Source organism: Thamnophis elegans, chromosome 13 (assembly GCF_009769535.1).
Source record: "Thamnophis elegans isolate rThaEle1 chromosome 13, rThaEle1.pri, whole genome shotgun sequence".
Taxonomy (NCBI): domain Eukaryota; kingdom Metazoa; phylum Chordata; class Lepidosauria; order Squamata; family Colubridae; genus Thamnophis; species Thamnophis elegans.
In genome coordinates this window covers 6,859,086-6,873,105 of record NC_045553.1, presented here as the reverse complement: position 1 = coordinate 6,873,105, position 14,020 = coordinate 6,859,086, and the positions used below count along the sequence as shown (strand labels likewise).

The 14,020-nt window shown below is 43.6% G+C and overlaps 1 protein-coding gene across 1 annotated transcript; it reads right to left on the bottom strand.

Moving 5' to 3' along the window:
* Positions 1 to 58: 58 nt before the first annotated feature.
* On the bottom strand, positions 59 to 14,020 carry RFC5 (replication factor C subunit 5). The gene is made up of 11 exons (XM_032229606.1): positions 13,914 to 14,020; positions 12,420 to 12,484; positions 9,914 to 10,050; positions 8,615 to 8,694; positions 7,252 to 7,325; positions 5,762 to 5,921; positions 4,779 to 4,860; positions 4,152 to 4,281; positions 3,220 to 3,297; positions 1,759 to 1,813; positions 59 to 950 (listed from the first exon to the last, which is right to left on the bottom strand). The coding sequence occupies exons 1-11, from the start codon at positions 13,973 to 13,975 to the stop codon at positions 854 to 856; spliced, it is 1,020 nt and encodes a 339-aa protein (XP_032085497.1). The 5' UTR covers positions 13,976 to 14,020; the 3' UTR covers positions 59 to 853.

Genomic DNA, 14,020 nt, shown 5'->3' with positions numbered 1-14,020 from the left:
AAGTTTCTTGTGTTTGGAACAGAAACACAAACCCGAACAAAAGTGTGGTGATATTTCGGAGGACTAAGGAATTCCCTAAGTGAGGGAATACGTGCAAATTGCACCATGAAAGAGTTTAATAAGCGGACGGCTTGTGAAATTGGGAGACAGGATGAGAAGAATCTTACGGCCGATAGAAATCAAAGAGAATTTATTCTGCTCAGATGGTTGTAAATTATCATGGTCGGAGCCTGATGGGGGATCTGAATTATCTACCAGATGTTGGGCAAGAGGATCGTGTCCTGCTTATTATAAGGAACTTCCTAAATCTAAATCTAGGAATTTGCTTATAATAAGAGTTGTCAGCCAGTGGAATAGTGGGGGGGGGGGGGACACAGCTGCTCCTTCCTAGTCACTCGAGGTCTTTAAGTTCAGAATTCAGCAGCAGTTGGACTAAACAATTTCTGAGGTCCCTTCCAGCTACACGATTGTATGATACTTTCATATAAATGAATTTATTTTGAACAAGATTGGGGAGGAGGGTCAGGGTGGAGCTTCCCGAAGTGCTGGTGTGAATGTATTTCGAGACATTTTGAACCAATTATATGATTCCAGAGACATAATAAATGAGAACCCTCGCTCTGAAGCCTCTTGAAGATCATTTCTTGTCAATGCAGACTGGCAATGATTCTGTCCAGATTGGTTAAGGAGGACCACGCTCTTCTTCTGCGAGATCCTAAGAAGCACTGAGAATGAGCAGGCTTGTAGGACGCCCAGAACTGCAAGGTTTTGATGGGAAGGGTCCAGATGAATTCTAAGGACAACCCTTAGGTACACGGGTTGTAGTTCAGGCCGTGGGAGAGTAACTTGGTCCTCAAGCCTCAGCTACAATCAGATCTCTGGTGACCTGGAAGGCAGCTACAAGAGACCCCAGTTGGATCTTCTCATTTGTCCCTGTGGCCAAGCGGTGTCTGAAAGACAATGGAACAGGAGGTGATCGATCTTGCGCAGAACCTTTTCTAAAGAAACCTATTTAGCTTGCAAAGAATATCCTACAACCGAGTTGGCGAACCTCTTTGGCATCGAGTGCCGAAATGGGAGTGCACGCGCTGCTCTTCCGGTTTCCTGGTCTTCCGGTTTCCAGCACTCCCGCACACGTGAAGACCAGCTGACCAACCGGAACCCGAAAGAGCAACAGGTGGCGGCTTGCGTGCCTGGAGAGATGGCTCCGCATGCCACTTCTGGCACATGTGTCCCATAGGTTTGCCATCACGGTCCTACAATGTTAAAATTCTTCAAATTGGCGTGAAATGTGGTAAGGCAAGCTACACAGCGAGCTTAGAGCCTGTGCAATTCTGTGATGTTGGCATTCTGCGCTTCCTGAATAAAGAAAATTCAGCTTTGTGTAGGGAAGCAAGCTTCTAGTTCTCATAGTTGCAGGCTGGATGAACCTTGGCAGCTGTTAAGGCTCAGCTTTGTGTAGGGAAGCAAGCTTCTAGTTCTCATAGTTGCAGGCTGGATGAACCTTGGCAACTGTAAGGCTCGAGGACTTCAACTCCCAGAATTCCCCAGCCACCACCATAGGGTCGTGCATAGAGCAACTTGACACAAAATCAGTGCTTCCCCAGTTGTCGCCTTCATATTCTCAACACTGCACAGGTAAAATTCACACTTGCATTTTTTACTAGGAGTTGGAAGTCAGCGCACCAATAAAATCTTAGCCTGTGTCTACATTATCCTAAATATGTGAAAAACAATTGTGCATTGAGGAATACTCACTCCACATCTGCCATCTTGATCAGTAGCTGGATCCGAACAGATGTTGGGAAATCAACTGTAGGATGAGAGAGAGCACAGGCAGCCTTTTACAAAAACGTTTCCCCTTCATTGTACCTTAAAATAGCCATATCAATAGCACTGGGTAGTTTACAGGGTTCCACCACAATACCGCGAAGCCCTTATCCGCGGAGACATAAGTGCGAGTGCTAATCCGCGCCGTCCGAATCGCTAAAGCAAATGCGACCTTACCGCGCTGACATAAGGGCGGAGGGCAAATCCGTGCCTTCCAAAGCACTCAGCCTAACCTAACCCTAACCCTAAAGCAAACCCCTAAACCTAATCCTAACCCTTACCTTAATTTAAATCGGCTTTCTGCCGCTGCGCTGTTTTAAAGCGCCCTTCTGTCGCCGCACTGTTGTCGCGGCGGTGATGACGCGCGGTGATGACATCGCGGCTTTAGCGACGCGGTTTTATCACCGCTATTTTGACGAGCGCGGTTTTGTCGTGCCACGAGTTTACAGAGTCAGCATCTTGCCCCCAACAATCTTACATACCACTGTGAAGCGGTATATAAGTCTCAGTGCTATTTCTATTTCTTCTCTATGTCAGGGTTCCAAGTAACACCCCCAAGGAAAGAAGACTCCAAAGTTTGTGTTTCCTCAAAGTTCCATTTTATTAGAGATGTCCTATTGGTGCACCTGGGAAAACCCAAATCTGAAAGTCTCCCAGGTTTTCCCCACCCAATTGAAAGTCCAAGTCCCTGTCCAGCACCCACATGTCCATCCCATGGTCCAATCAGGCCCCGTCCAAAACTGGAGATACCTTCCAGTCACACCACTCCAGGTGCAGGGCAAGACGTCCTTGACTCTCTGAGAAAGGAATGCTATTTTGACTATATATCTCCCATTCTCCATATAATCCTCCCCCTCTCATTTCCCCACAGCATAAATGTCGCAGGTTGGAAGGCCCAAAGGTTAAACAATGACATTCTACTCAATTCTACTCTCCTATTCTATTCTATTCTATACATTCCTATTCTATTCTATTTTATACATTTCTATTCTATTCTATTTTATACATTCCTATTCTATTCTATATTTCTATTCCATCCCTATCCCTATCCCTATTCTATAGCTATGATGACACAGTGGTTAGAATGTAAGCATTGCAGACTGAACTCTGCCCACTGCCAGCAGTTCGATCCTGGCCAATGTAAGGTTAATGCAGCTTTCCATCCTACCGAGGTGGGTAAAATGAGGACCCAGATTATTGGGGGCAAGAGGCTGACACTATAAACCACACAGAGAAAATTGTAAAGCACCATGAAGTGGTATATAAATCTATAAATAGATAAATGGCAAAAACAGCTCAATAACATTTCTGTCTCATCCAGACTTCCTGAGGTAAATTTTTGGCGAAATACTAAAAGAATGACACACCGGCACCCCAAAGTCCTTTTACCTCTGTGAACAAACAAATGAATTTCTGTTAGAATGTCTTGCAAAGCCAGGCCCTTCAAGGTTTTCAGTTCCATGATGTCTGGGCAAAATGTCAAGAAGAAACCAGTTCCATGGTTTCTATTCTATTCTATTCTCCTTTCCTCTCCTCCTCCTCCCTATTCTATTCCTATTCTATTCTTTCTATTCCTCTTCCATTCCCATTCAATTCCTATTTCACCCCATCCCATATTTTCTATTCCATTTTTTTATATTCCTCTTCCATTCCCATCCCATCCCATCTAGTCTATTCCTCTCCGATTCCATTCCCATTCCATCCCATATTTTCTATTTTATTCTATTCTTTCTATTCCTCTTCCATTCCCATTCCATTCCTATTTCATCCCATCCCATATTTTCTATTCTATTCTTTCTATTCCTCTTCCATTCCCATTCCATCCCATATTTTCTATTCTATTCTACTTTCCTCTCTCTTCCTCCCTATTCTATTCCTCTTCCTCTTCAATTCCCATTCCAGTCCTATTCCATCCCATATTTTCTATTCTATTTTTTATTCCTCTTCTATTCCCATTCAATTCCCATTTCATCCCATCCCATATTTTCTATTCCATTTTTTTCTATTCCTCTTCCTCTTCTATTCCCATTCCATCCCATATTTTTTATTCTATTCTATTCTTTCCTCTCCTCTTCCACCCTATTCTATTCCTCTTCAATTCCCATTCCATTCCTATTCCATCCCATATTTTCTATTCTATTCTATTCTTTCCCCTCCTCTTCCTCCCTAATCCATTCCTCTTCCTCTTCAATTCCCATTCCATTTCTATTCTATCCCATATTTTCTATTCCATCCCACCCCATACTTTCTATTCTATTCCAACCCATTCCATCCCAGTAAGCCACCTGCCACCTGCACCCTGATTCCCATTTGAAGGATACTGCGGTAGGCGGAACTGAAGTCCAGATTCAGCATCCAGTCCAGGATGTTGGCGATATCAGACTTGAGCGGCTGCCCCGTGCAAGTGTAGACGGTCTCTTCGGTCACTTGACCAAACGCCATGTAGGTGCTCTGCAAGACGGAAGAGAGAGATGAGGAATCACTGGTTTGTTGGCTTGGGCCCAGTTATCAGCTGCTTTCAGAGTCGGAGATCAGTGGGGCAGAGGAACAGCTGGAGCCTGTTCCCAGTGTGCGCATGCGCAGAGTTGCCAGACGAAGGGAGCAGCTAAGGAACAAGGGTTGACTTGGGAGTGAGGCCACAGGTGGATGAGGAATGGCCCCACCCAGAGGAAATAAAAGAGGAGGGAAAGGGGAGTGGAGTTTGCAGGAGGCCATTAGTTCCTTCCTGCATTCTTGCCAAGTATTGCGGTGTCTGAAAGATCTCGGCCTGGCCACTTTCCAAGCCTGATAAAAGGTCGGTAATTGTGGACTATCTTGAAAGACTTTGGGAGAGGAAAGACTTTGCTGGAGAGGAATTCACTGTCAATTAAATAAAAGGCACTTATCGGGACTGACCTAGGCTTCCCCAGTGCTGCTGGGGAAGCCTAGGTCAGAAGAGGAAGCCTTACCTGCAAGATGTTCAGAGATCTGCGCATATCGCCGTTGGACAGCGTCACCAAGGCTTTCATTCCGTCATCGCTTACATCAACGCTGAAAGAGCCAAAGAGGGATTGAATAGGCCGCTGAGAATCCTGTGGTTTCCTCCACATCCACCCCCTCCCAGGGATCCTACACAATAGGTCGCACAACTGTGAAAATCTCACTCTTTTCATCCAGCACTCCTGGTGAAGATTCTGGCAATTTTAACGTTTTATCAATATCATGCCCAGGGAGTAGGGATTTCTACCGGGGAGTAGAGATAGCTGGGGGTAACTTGTAGCCAAAACAACGTTATTTCTTCTGGGAACCAAGGACGTTCTCACCAGCACCTGGAGGGGTGTGGACCAGAGCCATCCAGATTTTGGAGGGTGACCAAAAGGAGGTGTGGGGGTGGGGGAGAGAACTTTGCGCTTTGAATTGGGTCGGGAAAGCCTGGGGAGATTCAGAGTCGGGTTTTCACCAGCTGTGCCAATATGACATGTGGTTCAGGGGCTAAGATGCTGAGTTTGTTGATCTAAAAGGTTGGCAGTTTGGCGGTTCAAATCCCTAGCGCCACCTAATGGAGCGCCCATGATTTCTCCCAGCTTCTGCCAACCTAGCAGTTCGAAAGCACGTAAAAATGCAAGTAGAAAAATAGGGACCACCTTTGGTGGGAAGGGAACAGTGTTCCGTGTGCCTTCGGCGTTGAGTCATGCCGGCTAAATGACCACGGAGACGTCTTCGGACAGCGCTGGCTCTTCAGGTTTGAAATTGAGATGAGTACTGCCCCCTAGAGTCAGGAATGACTAGCACATATGTGCGAGAGGAACCTTTTCCTCAATAAATCTATACTTTGAGGAACCCTGCCTTGGAGTTTTGATTTCACCTGGGCTGTTACTTGGAACCTTGTCAATTGGAGCAACGAGATCTCGGACTCCCTTCTGTCGTTCCCTCCCTGAGGCTTTTTACTCACTTCTCCTTCTCAATAACATGCTTCAACCGAGGGACCATGAGTTCTGGCGTCAAAGGGCCAAACCGGAACCTGGTGCATCTGGATTGTAGAGCTGGGATTATTTTGGAGAGGTAGTTGCAGATCAGGCAGAATCGGGTGTTCTCTGTGAATTTCTCAATCACTGGAAAAGACGTGTGAAGGCAAAAGTTTAGGTTAGTGCTGCCAGATTCATGGCAATCTTAACACAGGCTATCAAAATTACTGATATGTCAACTGCGTACAAGGAGAATTTGTATAAAATGTTTTATAGGTGGCACATGTCACCCGAAAGATCGGCTAAAATCTTCAAAGACAAATCAACTAAACGTTGGAAATGTCACCAGACACCAGGGTCGTATTATCGTATGTGGTGGATATCTACAGAAGCAAAAAAATACTGGGCAAAAATCCAAATGTGGTTGGAGAAGAAGAGGCAGCAACATATTGATCTAAAACCTGAACTGTTCTTGTTGGGTATCTTGTCAGAAAAATATAGTAAGGAAAATGTATATTAGATTATTCATGTAATAACTGCACTAGAATTGTATTCACACAATATTGGAAGGGTGAAGAGATCCGCACAGATGAAAACGTGATTTAAAAAATATTAGAATGTGCAGAAATGTGTGTGTGTGTGTGTGTGTGTGTTGCATTTGTACTGATAAATAAATAAAGGGAGACTAGTCTCCCTTTATTTATTTATCAGCACAAATGCAACACAAATGTAACAAGGCAACATAAAAAAATGGCTTTCTGCCTGGATGGCTCCTAGGGTGAGTCGAAAGACAGAAAAGGGAAGCAATATGCTCCCTCCCATATTTGGGTATACCAGGGATTGTGACACAATACATACATACATACATACATACATGTATATGTGTGTGTGTGTGTTGCATTTGTGCTGATAAATAAAGGGAGACTAGTATAGATCTATTTCAAGCTATTTAGCTCTCATCAGCTAGCCATACCCTTACTGGGATTTAAACCTGGGCTGTATTACATATCAGGCCGTTGTATTAGTCACTAAGCCACGGGCTCTCCTTCTTTATCAGCTAAGCCAGGGAAATAGGTATGTATTGTGTCACAACTCCTGGTATGCCCAAATATGAGAGGGAGCATACTGCTTCCCATATTCTAAAAAAATGGCTTTCTGCCTGGATAGCTCCTAGGATGAGCCGAAAGACAGAATAAGGGAAGCAGTATGCTCCCTCACATATTTGGGCATAATGAATATGGTGGTAAGCTTTAATTATTATGACACAAAAAATTAGTACCCAGATGACACACAGTTTAATGAATGATGAAACGTTTGTATTAAAAGAAAATAAAAAAATGGGGGGAAAAAAGAGGCTAAGCTGTCCTGTTGGGCCAGCAGATCAAGATGGCAGTCAGCAAAAAGTTAACGACAATCGTATCTAGGATTGTTGATCTTTGTAGCATCTCTTTCTGGATGGAATGGGGCATCAACTCACCACGTCTGAGAGCATTTTGTGCATCCTGGGTCATGGCGTCAGCTTCATCTAGAATCACCAGCTTAAAACCTCTCCTAACAGGACAGAGAAACAAGAAATGGGAACTCTAAAATTCAATGGACTTCATTGGAGAGTTATGGTGGCATACTGGTTACACTGTAGTACTGCAGGCAATTTCTGCAGACTGCTGGCTACTTGCAATTTGGCAGATCGAATCTCACCTGGCTCAAGGTTGACTCAGCCTTCCATCCTTCCGAGGTCGGTAAAATGAGGACCAAGATTGTTGGGGGCAAATAGGCTGACTCTGTAAACCACTTAGAGGGGGCTGTAAAGCACCGTGAAGAGGTATATATTGTCTGTCTGTCCTTCCTTCCTTCCTTGCACCATCCATCCATGGTACACAGTGGTAAAACTGCAATATTGAGGCTAATTCTGCTGCTGCCAGCAGTTCGATTCTCAGCAAGATTGACTCAACCTTCCGTCCTTCCGAGGTCGGTAAAATGAGGACCCAGATTGTTGGGGGCAATAGGCTGACTCTATAAACCGCTTAGAGGGCTGTAAAAGCACTACAAAGCGGTATTTAAGTGCTATTGTTATTGTGCTTTGTGCTCACCCATTGATCACTGATTAAACCCATCTAGTTGTTGTGCTGGCAGCAGATTCTGACAGTGAGGAGGTTGGGGAGGAACATGGGCCAGTCCTGGAGGGTGGGGAAGGTTCAGACGAGGGCTCTGAGTCAGGGGCAGAGAGAGGGCCAAAGCTGTCTGGCAGTTCTCAGCTGCCTTTGGAGCTAGACAGCAGTAAGGCAGAGGAACAACTGGAGCCTGTTCCCAGTGTGCGCATGCGCAGAGCTGCTAAAAGACAGCTCAGAAATCATGGTCGACTTGGAAGTAAAGTCAAGGTGGATGGTGAATGGCCCCTCCCATGGGAAATAAAAGAGAAGCAAAAGGGGAGTGGGCTTTTGCAGGAAACAATTTGTTCATTCGTTTCAGGAGTGTGAAGATCTGTCCATCAATCTCAGAGACTCTGTGCCAAGTCTTTCCTTGTACAGCACTGTGCTTGGGAAAATATTGACATGGCAGTTTTCCAAGCTAGATAAGGTCTGTGATCATAACTTCACCTTTGAAAGACTGTTTGCCAGGCCTTGGCTGAATGTGAATGAGAGGAATTCACATCTGTTTAGTAAAAGGGGTTTTGCTGGGACCAGAACTCCGCCTCGTGCTTTTTGGGGAAGCCTAGGTCAGAACAATTGTAGGAGAGGATGGATAGATACAGACAGACAGACACGTACCTATCTGGCCAGAACACTGTCTGTTTCCAGGGAATTCAATATGCAGAGGAGAGAAGTCTCAAAGGTGCTTACTTGAAGATGGTTCTGGTGCTGGAAAAATTCAGGATAGGCCCTCGGACGATATCAATGCCTCGGTCGTCAGAAGCATTCAGCTAAACAAAGGAGGAATGTACATTAAGAGCTGGGGTGGCGCAGTGGTTAGAATGCAGTGCTGCATGCTAATTCTGCCGACTGGCAGCAGTTCGATTCTGAATGGCTCAAGGTTGACTCAGCCTTCCATCCTTCCGAGGTAGGTAAAATGAGGGCTCAGATTGTTGGGGACAAGCGGCTGTAAATTGCTTAGAGAGGCTGTAAAGCACAGTGAAGCGGTATATAAGTCTAAGTGCTATTGCTATCTATCTCCATGTCTATCATCCATCCATCATCTCTAAATCTATTTTACTATCTTTCTCTCTATCTCTCTCTCTTATCGATCTATCATTTCTACTTCCTATCTATATTTTTATCTATCTATTATCTCTATATCTATCTTCCTATCCATCTATCCATCCATCCATCTATTATCTCTATATCTTCCTATCTAGCCCTCTCTATCTTTCTATCTATCTTCCTATCTATGTATCTATCTATGTATCTATCATCTCTACTTCCTATCTATCTATCTTTCTATCTATCATCTCTATATCTATCTTCCTATCTATCTATCCATCCATCCATCTATCATCTCTATATCTTCCTATCTAGCCCTCTATCTTTCTTTCTTTTTCTTTCTCTTTCTTTCTTTCTTTCTTTCTTTCTTTCTATCTATCTATCTATCTATCTATCTATCTATCTATCTATCTATCTATCTATCTAACTAACTATCTATCTATTTATCTATCTTTACCTACTTACCTTCCTACCTACCTACCTACATCATCTCTATATCTTTCTATCCATCTTCCTATCTATCTTCCTATCTGTCTGTCTTTTTATCTATCTATCTATCTATCTATCATCTATCTATCTATCTATCTATCTATCTATCATCATCTATCTATCTATCTATAGCATCATACATCTACCTACCTATTTACTGTATTTATCTCTATAGCTATCTAAGAGATATGGTGGCATATTGGATAGAATGTAGAATTGCAGGCTAATTCTGCCAGTGAGTTTTCCAAGTCTTTTTCCTAGAGCTTTTTAATCTCCATCTTTTATAACCAAAATTAAAATGGGACTCCGGGCAGCCTGAAATATAAACACATAGAGCAGAACCTTGCAAACAGAATTCTGCATCCTAAACAAACAACGTGTTTGCGGGAATTTTCCCCCTGCCTTCACTGGGAAAGCGATCCCAAGTCCAGTTAAGAGCACAGACGTGCTCACCTCCAAAACCATCGAGCCGAATTCTCTCCCTGTGTAAAGCTGTTTAGCGCAGGCGAGAATTGTAGACGTCTTGCCGGTCCCTGGGGGTCCATAGAGCAGGAGGTGAGGCAAACGATCCTCGCTGATAAACTTCTGTACTGGTTGAGAGACAGAGAGAAGAGATGGTGTCGCCCCAAGCAACAAGCAATAAATTTTCACTTGGCTGACAAATCACTTCTGCTTTATCTGCATCTATTATCTATTTGTAGGAAGGGGTAGAAGGAGGAGAAGGAGAAGAAGAAGAAAAGAAGAAGAAGAAAAGAAGAAGAAGAAGAAGAAGAAGAAGAAGAAGAAGAAGAAGAAGAGAAGAAGAAGAAGAAGAGAAGAAGAAGAAGATCAAACAACATCTTGCTATCATGCATCCTTGGGAAGAATTTGATAGGTGGACTACAATGCCAAATCCAGTTTAAACATCTGGCAAACTTTCCGACGATCCAAAATAACATTGTGTTTCGCCCTATGCATCTAGCAGCTTCCTGCTCTACTACAGGAGCTATTTTTAAAGCTGGGCTTATCTCTTTGATCTCTCTCTTTTCCACCATGCCACTCAACTACCGGTATCTATACAGAATTGCTTGCCTTCAACTAATTTGCAGGAGAATTTTCTCAGAGGTATATTTGAACCCAGAGACCAGGATGTAATTACTCCGCAATACGAATTGGTTTATTGATTGGCCTGGAAGCAGAGAGGCTCAAAGGGGGGGGGGGGGGGGGGGGAAGAGTTACAGCCTGCCTTTATAGATTTATGCAAATTAGGCTCTACATGCAATTGCATAGAGCAGGAGGGTTTTTGATTAGGGATGCACAACAGCAGGATTTGATCGAATAGAGGTGGTGATTTATCTGGCCAGGTCTGTAAAAGAATTTATATATATATATATATATATATATATATATATATATATATATATATATATATATATATATATATATATATATATATATATATATATATATATATATATATATACTTAAAGTCACAACCCCTGGTATGCCCAAGGTTCGATTCCCAAAAAACTTGGATATGGCTAGCTGATGAGAGCTAAATAGCTTGAAATAGATCTATACTAGTCTCCCTTTATTTATTTATCAGCATAAATATAACATATATATATATATATATATATATATATATATATGTGTGTGTGTGTGTGTGTGTGTGTGTGTGTGTGTGTGTGTGTTATATTTGTGCTGATAAATAAATAAAATAAAGCATCAGCACAAATATAACAAATGTAACAAAAAGGCAACAGTAAAAAATATTGGGTTTCTGTCTGGATGGTCTCTTGTGACGAGCCGAAGGACAGAGAACGGAAGTAGTGATCTTCCTCCCATATTTGGGCATACCAGGGGTTGTGACTTTAAATATATATACATACATACATACATACATACATACATACATATACATACATACATATACACACATACATACACACATACATGTATGTATGTATGTATTTGTGCAACAGTAAAAGGCAACAGTAAAAAATATTGGGTTTCTGTCTGGATGGTCTCTTATGACGAGCCGATGGACAGAGAATGGAAGCAGTGGACTTCCTCCCATATTTGGGCATACCAGGGGTTGTAACTCTAAATACATACATGTATGTATATATGTATGTATGTATGTATATGATTGGACACACAAGGAATTTGTCTCCAGTGCATAAGCTCTCAGTGTACATAGAAGCAACAAGTGATAAATTATGATCGTAGTCATCGTAAAAAGGCATTCATCATAAATCATAAGATACAATGCTTAGAGATAGTCATAGGATATTAAACAAGCAATCAACATACATCATACTAGGATACTAAATAAAACTATAAATCGTAAGATACAGGCAGCAAAGTCATAGACAAAAGAAGATAAGGAGATAGGTAATAGGAAAGAGGAGAAGAAAAATAATAATACAGCCTTACTAGATAGTGTGACAGTGTTGTGGGAATTAATTGTTTAGCAGAGTAATGGCATGTTTAGTAGTTCTGGCGTGCAATGCAAGAGAATTATAAAAGCAAACTTACTCTCTGGAAACAAATACTGTGGGGGTAAGATACCCTTAACACCCCTCAGGGTGTGTGTTCTGTTAAGATACAGCCTGTTGTGCCTTAAAGTGGCTTCTACCGTATTGCCTTAAAATGGCTTTTTCTGTACAGTGCTGTGGAGTTGCCATGGTAACGGCTTCACAGTACTCCACAAGGGGGCTCCCTCTGGTAAGGGGGAAAATCCAACATTAGAAATTGGGGCGACATTCATGGAAGGAGGGTTGGGATAAATCAATACCCGGGCAGCACCAGGTTATCAGCGAGTTTAATTCTAATAATTAACAATCTCTTACCATAGTCCATACAGGTTGGGGGATTGTGGCAGTCGAAGCCTCCTGTACTGGGCACTCAAAACCGAGAGGCAGCTGCGTGTCGCTAAAGATCAGTTAAAATATTTGCACAGCTATTAAATACTTACTGGTATTCAGAATGTCCTCGTGAGAAATTAGATCTCCAAGCGTCTGAGGCCGGTACTTCTCTACCCTGCCAATAAAAATAAAATGCAGATTTTCACAACTAGAGAATCCATGTTTTGACCGAGGCTTCCCAAGAGCATGAAGCAAACTCCTTGTCCCGACAAAAACCTTTTTTTATTAAATTACTGTGAATTCTGCTCATTCACATCCAGCAAAGTCTTTCAAGGGAGGATTTACCGTCACAGACCTTATCTGCCTTGGAGAGCTGCCAGGCCGATATCTGCAGAACTTGGCAAGGAGTCTCAAAGAGTCACAAACCAATTAAGCGAATTAATTGTCTCCTGCAAACTCCACTCCCCTTTTGCTCTCTCTTTTATTTCCTCTGGGAGGGGCCATTCATCATCCACCTGGTGGCCTTACTCCTAAGTCGACCCCTGTTCTTTAGCTGTTCCTTTCGTCTGGCAACTCTGCGCATGCACACACTGGGAACAGGCTCCAGCTGTTCCTCTGCCTCACTGATGTCTGACTCCAAAGGCAGCTGATAAATGTCAGATGGCCCTGGCCCCCTCTCTGCCTCCAACGCAGAGCCCTCATCAGAGCCTTCCCCAGACTCCAGGACTGGCCCATCTTCCTCCCCAACCTCCTCATTGTCCGAATCTGCTGCCATGCATGTAAAAGTGATACTCATTGTCATTGAGGCACTTGGTACCATGTTCAAGAATGTTATAAGATACATCAACAAATTGCAGCTTCCTGCAATAACACGCGCAGACGGAGCATCGTACATCTTAAGAAGATACTTGGTTGATACCTAGGATTCTGGCAGCAACCTGTATCAACCATCAGCACCAGTCACTGATATTTGTGATGCATTTTTGAATGTCCACTTGATTGAGTTTCATGTGTATTGAATAAAGTATATAATAGTAGTAATAATAATAATGATAGTAATAATAGCAGAGGTGGATTTTCTTGTCCTCAAGCACCCCGTCCCACCCATTTGCTACTGGCTAAGACGTCTCTTCCTTCTCTGTGCAAAATGCTCCTTTGCAGGGTGGAGGTAAGAATGATAGATAGATATAGAATAACAGAGTTGGAAGGGACCTTGAAGATCATCTAGTCCAACCCCACCCCCGCCCAAGCAGGAGACCCATATACCATTTCTGACACATGTATGATGCACCCCCTGGGGCTCCTTTGCCCCCAATCAGCCCACCTATTGCAAGCCCCCCTGGCTGCTTTTGCAAGACCCCACACCTAGCACAAAACAACTCAGCCACACCAGGAAGGTAGAGCAGCGCTCTGCACATGCTCAGAAGCACTTTCTTTGCAGAATGCATGCCTGGGGATACCACTGCGCTAAGCCCCGCCATCTACAAGGGACCCCCTCCCCCACAAAGCAGGAGGAGCGGTCCCTCGCGCCTATGCAGAAGCCTAAAGGAACCCATCCCGTCTCCTAGCAACGGATCATCTTCTCCCTCTCCCCACCTCTTTACCAAGGTAAGTTCGCGCTCCTCCCGGCCACCGTCGTCGTCGCTGCCTCCGCCGAGCGTTCCATTCTTTCTCTCTCGCTCTCTCTCCCCGGAAACTCCGCGCAGCCGCA